General features: G+C 35.3%; 2 protein-coding genes across 8 annotated transcripts in view; one reads left to right on the forward strand and one right to left on the reverse strand.

The window, feature by feature from the left end:
* Positions 1-481: 481 nt before the first annotated feature.
* LOC135226325 (uncharacterized) lies at positions 482-1592 on the forward strand (the record flags this gene model as incomplete). Its single annotated transcript, XM_064265755.1, has 1 exon — positions 482-1592. A coding segment is annotated over one exon (996 nt), but the record flags the coding sequence as incomplete, so codon positions are not given.
* A 2786-nt stretch (positions 1593-4378) lies between these two features.
* Positions 4379-7006, reverse strand: part of LOC135226585 (uncharacterized) — a 206213-nt gene continuing 203585 nt past the window's right edge. For all 7 annotated transcript variants that reach the window (XM_064266275.1, XM_064266273.1, XM_064266277.1 and 4 more), the window contains one exon: positions 4379-6579. In XM_064266275.1, coding sequence (XP_064122345.1) covers positions 6451-6579 — 129 coding nt within the window. In that variant the 3' untranslated portion in view covers positions 4379-6450. The remainder of the gene's footprint in view (positions 6580-7006) is intronic.

Below are 7006 nucleotides of genomic sequence, written 5' to 3' on the forward strand. Positions count from 1 at the left end.
TTTTAGATTCTATGGGCTCCTCTTATTCGCGCTCATATTTTCGCGCTCCCACTCTAGTAACGTCAAGGAAGAATGAATTTGGTTCCATTTTTCCTGCCTCATAAACAGGACATCGGTGATGATCAGAGGTGTCGCTCATTCCGTTCGAGCGCTCAGTGGGACCAGATCTCAACTACAGTTTGGTGATCATTTCTTTCGCCAGGTGTGTTGCCCGTGGATTTTGACTTCCAACTTGCACTACAGAACTTAGTGGAGAATTTAGGCGTCCGGTTACTCATTCAAAGAATAATGGTGTTTAGCCTCCGTGAGTAGAGCTGAAATGTCTAAGCAAAGTTGGTGAACCTGTGATGAATAATCCTTTGGAATAGTTACATACTGTCATTGTGAAAGACTACCGAGTATTTGATCATTTTAATATTTTCTATGTGACGAGTCTGGTAGTTAAAATTTTCAGAACAGGATGACGTGATGAATTTCAAAATTCAATCTCTATAACGATGTCGAATGGTATGTCTCAAGTGGTCGGCAATATAAGGCTTCTGGTCGCCTTCGGAAGACCCATAAGAAAGAGAAGTGTTTTCGTCCTCGTTTTCCTCATTGCCAGTTTTTTTGCATTGCGAAACGTCAGCGTAACTACCACCCATCCTCCTGCAGGAGGGGACCCAAAGGCCCCTCTAGAGGGCGAGTATCTACAACTGGAGGACTTTGCCTCAGCCGTAGAGAAGCTTCACCGTTACGTCAGCACCGTCAGGAGTCGCTGCCGCCGAATGGCGAGGTTTGGCGGCTGGTGACGTGTGATGACTGTCGCAAATGCATCGTAGACGGAGGCAAGCTCCTCTGCCTCGATGTAGACGTACGCCCCGTGCCTAACTCGTGCCACGCTCTGAGTTTTGGCATCGGGTATGACATGAGTTTCGAAAAGGCTCTCGTCCAGTACGGGTGCAAAGTAACAGCCTTCGACCCAACGAGCATCAATTTGACCAATACAGTTCATCCGGGGAATATCCAGGCCATACGCCTAGGCCTAGACGCTAGAGATCACGAGTTCGTTCAGAATTTCGCTGACCTTCGGCACCAAAAGACCGAGCAGCACCAAATGTCTTATAGGAAGTACCAGTCAGTCATCGAGTTGTTAGACTATCCTGATGTTGACCTGCTGAAAATAGATATAGAGGGTTCTGAATGGAAGGTGTTCTCTCAGATCCTCAGCTCTCCTAAAAGCCGTAATTTACTGAAAAATATTCGCCAGATATTACTAGAAGTCCATCTGGATTTCCTAACCGCTGGAGACGATCTGGAAACCACATACTACAACGTGCTACAAGCAACAGCCGTGTTCGAACGCTTGGAAGGTCTTGGATTTCATTTAGCTGCGTTCGAACTCAACGAATCTACCCTGTCGCAGTATGTGCTTCATAACGTGAATGTTTCACTGTACAGGGAAATATCGCTTATTAGAAGGACCACGAACCACTGACATACGTTTGTACCAAATGCATGTGGTAATATATATTTATTGCAAGACTAATATCTGATCAGCATTTTCAACAGTATATCAGTCACCCTTGTTCATTTGTTGTCATACGTACTTAAATATTATATATATATATATATATATATATATATATATATATATATATATATATATATATTATATATATATATATATATATATATATATATATATAATATATATATATATATATATGATAATACACGTATCCACAGGTGAAAAATAAGAGGCGGGGTGTAGGTCCTGACCGGTATGAACTTTATATCCAAGCCATTCGTCAATGGCTTGGAAATAAAGTCGAAACCGGTCAGAACCTGCACCCCGCTTCTTATCTTTCATCTGTGGATATGTGTGATAAATGAATCACGTGCTAAAGTGATTATAATCATATATATGATAATATTTTTAGTGATAATTTGTTACATGACTTACTATAGTCGTGTATAGTCAATTTTTGTATATTAATAAAGAGAAGGTCACTAAAATCATGTTTTATTGAGGCTTTTTTATATCATTTATAAAAGAATATTTAATTTCGTTTGTTCCTTCTGCCTTTACCTAAATAAAGGGGTTGTTTTCTTTTTTTTTTCTTTTTTTTTTATGAGTTGACCACAGACAGGTCTATATTAGTGTCAATGTTTTACCTTTGCTTCAACGGTAAGTATTACCGTCTATCATATACTTTTTAATATAAAAATACCGAAGTATTTTTACGATCTATTTTAATCCACATTGGTAAACGGATAATCAGTTATAGCCGTTATTAAATAGTCTGATAATTTCTAAGGCCATGAACCCATCCAGTGTCGTGGATTTCTTTTAAGTCTAATTCAGGACCTGTCTTTCATTTGTTTTAACACACATGGTTAGGATATCTTGATATGTTATTCATTTTCACTCGTTTATATAAATTGCTGTCTTTAATCTTTATGATCTCTTCCCATATAACTTGTAATCCAAAGGCGAGGATCTTCCAATGTTTTGCCGTCGCTTACTCGGTGAGTAAGCCTACAAACTACTTTGTTGTTGCTGCTGTTCTAACTGTTGTTCTTCTTCTTGGGGTTAAGAAAGCCCTATGGAAAAAGCCTAAGAAGGTCTGAAAAAGATGTTTCGCGTCGAATTAATGATACAGGAATTTTAGGAAAGGATATTTATGATTTATCTATTAAAATGCAAATGTAAAAAATAAATACTGTGCATGTTAAACAGTACAAAACAATTATTTCTAGTAAAATAGAGCGTATTTATTTTAAATTTCGTTGGCGAAACAACACTCTATTCGACCGTAGATTTTAGCACGTGCCCCAAGTAAGCTGAAGGTCGGATCATGCCTTGCTATCATTCAAAGAGCTCAGACACTGGATATTATCCTGCGTTTTCATCTCTTCAGTTTCAGCCTTGAATATCTCATTTTTATTGAAAGACATTCATGAATAATAAAAACCTATGTACTTACAATGCAGTTGGTCATAAGCAACATGTATCCACACTAGGTAATTAAAAGTCGTCATGACACGTGATATTACTTTTATTAGAATTTATATTATAAAACAATGTACTCGATATTTACATTCTATTTTAGCTCGGTCCAATGCATCTTGACAAACACAACTGTTCTAGTTGGCGATGACTCTGCGACTGATGCAGAAAAGACAAAATGGATTGAAAGCTAAAAATAAATTAAGAAGTGAAATTTCAAAACAAATTAAATTATGTTTTTAGTCTTTGTAAAATGTGTTTTCAGTTCGACTATTTGTCAAGTTCTGCATATTAAGAACTTTTTTTTTTTAACTCGTATGATAACAGAGATCTTGCTTGCAAAAAATTACTTTTTTTTTTGTCTCTTCCACAACAGAAGCAATAGCATCTAGGTATTAGTTGGCTTTCAATTTCTGCCCAAACAACCTCCCCTGGAAGTTAAAAAAATAAAAAAATAAACAAACAAACACGCCTGGTCTTGATCACATAATTATCTAGCGTCACAAAACAGGAATCCACATCAGGCATCGTAGAAATCAGGCACTTTCTAAGGCTCTTTAAAGATACAATGGAATTTCTCATGATTTAATGATGGGAATTTTTACACTATTTACGACATCATTCCAATGCGTATATTAAAAGGTATACATAAATAAGGATCGATTAATTATTAACTACTCAATTAAAAACTACAGTTCTTGAAATATGCATTGCATCGTAATAAGTCAACAGAATTATAAACAGAAAGAAACTCTGCAATTTTTTTGAGTCTTGTGCGATAATTGTAAGTAATATTATATTTACAAATAGGCCATATAACTATGTTTTCGCGTAAATTATGTTCATAAACAAAATTTATAAATATATATATATATATATATATATATATATATATATATATATGTCTATATATATATATATATATATATATATATATATACATATACAAACATATATATATACTATATATATATATATATATATATATATATCATATATATATATATATATACACATATATATATATATATATATATATATATATATATATATATATATATGCACAGTTACTCTCTCAATATATATTACTCATTATTTTAATAGTTAAGGTACAAGATGCTAGTTTAAGTCAGTTAATATTTACATGATAGTTTTGCTGACATATATATACTAGATGTCCCTTTCAAATGCATATTGACCCCATATCATTGGAAATTATTATGACAATAATATAGGATTTATTTTGTCATTCCCAAGCTCTAAGTTTAAACCGATTTCTTTTCTAAGAAGTTCCTATAAATCAGTAAATATTGAAAACCGTTTTACCTCTATGTGGGTTAGTAATATCTTAGACGGTGAATAATTATCCATTGCTGCATTTTATAAAAAGTGTTTCACTTGAGAATGATGTAGGTAAATGATTCTTTAAATGTACAGAGATTGCGATTTGAAATGCAATTAAACCACCCGCCGATGAGGATACCTACTGGCAGAGAGAATCTTTGCATAAATATCACTCGCTTATTAATCTTAGTTAAAGCTTGCTGTTCTAGAAGCATAAAATATTTCGTCATGAACGTAGGCCAATACAAGATTTTATTCCATTTAAGGGATTTCGACGGAACATTCAGCGTTAATCAAAATAAAGTTTTCCCTCTAATGAACATTTATAAAACATTATATTTCTTTGGATAATATTTATAAAAAAAAAAAGCGGTTTCATATTAACAGCATATGTTCTGGTTAATATATAATTCTCGATAAGAAAATAATGTACATCCACATCTGTCACTAAGCTACATCGAAGTAAGTTATCATTTCTTAACGCTAGAAAGAAACATAGAGGAGACAGAGAATAATATGGTCAAAAGGACAGGTATTTTAAAGATTATGAATTTACACCCTCACATATTCTCCTTCATTCGTTATCCTCTCGTTGACAGAAAAACATTTGAATGAAAATTTACTCCAGCTCACTATCAAATGTTTGTTTGTTTGTTTTGTTTGTTTGCATGGTGCTTTTACGTTGCAAGGAATCAGTGGTTATTCAGCAACGGGACCAACGGCTTTACGTGACTTCCGAAACATGTCGAGAGTGAACTTCTATCACCAAAAATACACATCTCTCACTCCTCAATGGAATGGCCGAGAATCGAGCCCGCGACCACCGAGGTGGGACGCTAATACCATACTAACCACACCGCTGAGGCGCTACAACAAACAAACAAACAAACTATCAAATGGGACAGAAGAGAGCCAGTCGCCTGCTTTGTTGGAAGGGGATAAGAGTACAGAAACGATGGGGGGCGGGACGAGGTACAGGAAAATATAAAAAAGGAAAATTTAAAAATCAAAATAAGAAAGCAAGCTTCCTAACCAAACACTTCAGACATAAAGCAAAAAAAGCTTGCAAGAATAACCGTACGTTGAATTTCCCATAGTATTGTTATAAAAGAGATACACTACATTTCTACACATTTCATCATCCCAGTGAAGATAAAAGACACGCAGTTGAGGCATAGTTAAGGACGATAACACAAAAAAAAGAAAGGCAATTTTCTTTGACGCCACATTAGTCAAACTTTGAACACCTGCAAAGTCCTACAAAGTACACTTACAAAGGTTAAAACAAAAAGTAGGGGGCGATAAATATAAACGAAATACTAAATAAAAATTGGGTTATATGGAAAAATGATAAAAGGGATAAATCTTTTTTTTTTTCTCGTTAGTTCCAACCAGTTCCATGGTTGAGGTTCCCTGCTCACTAGCTGCCAATCGAACACTGTAGATTCCTATATACAGACAAGACCAGAATTCCCAAAATATAATAATCTGTAGATTCCAAAGTTCCCGGAACTCCCAATAAAATTTCCGTGGAATCCCAAAGAAAGTGTTCAGGAAAATGTAAGTTGTTCCATTAGGAGGCGAGGAAAAGATCAGGATTGTTACTGATTAGCTGCGGTAACTTGCCATAATAATTATTATAGTCTTAAAATACAGGAAATTTAAGCAAATCCATGATATCTACTTTGCAAAAATAATCAGGAGATAAATAAAGTCTTATTGCTACAATCAATAAATAATATTAATTTATATTTTTCTCGTTTTTCAGGTCTCCTTTTGCAAGTAAGATATCACACCTAATCATAAATATAAACAAACTTTGTTTTTTAACAGCAAAATTGTTTAGTGCTGCGACCGATAAATAACGTAAATCTATACTTTTCAACGTATACACTAAAAACCTCTTTTGAAAATGAGACATCGAACCTAATCGTAAATGAAATTTAAAAAAAAAAAATTGTTTAGCTTCGAAGACTCATTTCATCTTTAACAGCACGATTGTTTACATCCTGTTGCAACCGAATGAAGCGCTCAGGTACCGCTTGTAGATTCTTCGTTTTCTTCTTCTTCTTCTTCTTCTTCTTTCAAAGACTTGCCGGGAAGGACGGGACAGCTCACCCCAAGAGCAATTTCTCGGCTGATTCCGGAGCGTCCATGAGCTTGATCAGTCCGAAGAAGCTGTTCTCCTCTCTCCTGACGGCGGTCATGTGGCTCTCCCGGTCGCGAATGGACACTGCTGCGTTCTGAGGGAAAAAAGTTAAGTTTATATCTTAGTTTTACCAGACCACTGAGCTGATTAACAGCTCTCTCCTAGGGCTGGCCCGAAGGATTAGATATATTTTACGTGGCTAGGAACCAATAATGGTCACCTAGCAACGGGACCTACAGCTTACTGTGGGATCCGAACCACTTTATACCGAGAAATTAATTTTATAAAAGTAGTTATGAAATTTCAGCGGTGGATTGGGAACATGTCGTTCTTTTACTCTTTTGCTTACAAGGAGTTGCTGAGATATAGGACTATTTAGAGAAAATCACTGCATCGGCAAAAAAGCGTAAGAATTCATTCACAGCTTCACTAAGGATAAAAGGCTGCGATGGTACAAAGTAATTACAAAATTTCATCGTTGGAGTGGCAACATGTCGTTCTTTTACTCTTTTGTTTACAAG

The sequence above is a fragment of the Macrobrachium nipponense genome, chromosome 14 (assembly GCF_015104395.2).
Source record: "Macrobrachium nipponense isolate FS-2020 chromosome 14, ASM1510439v2, whole genome shotgun sequence".
Taxonomy (NCBI): Eukaryota; Metazoa; Arthropoda; class Malacostraca; order Decapoda; family Palaemonidae; genus Macrobrachium; species Macrobrachium nipponense.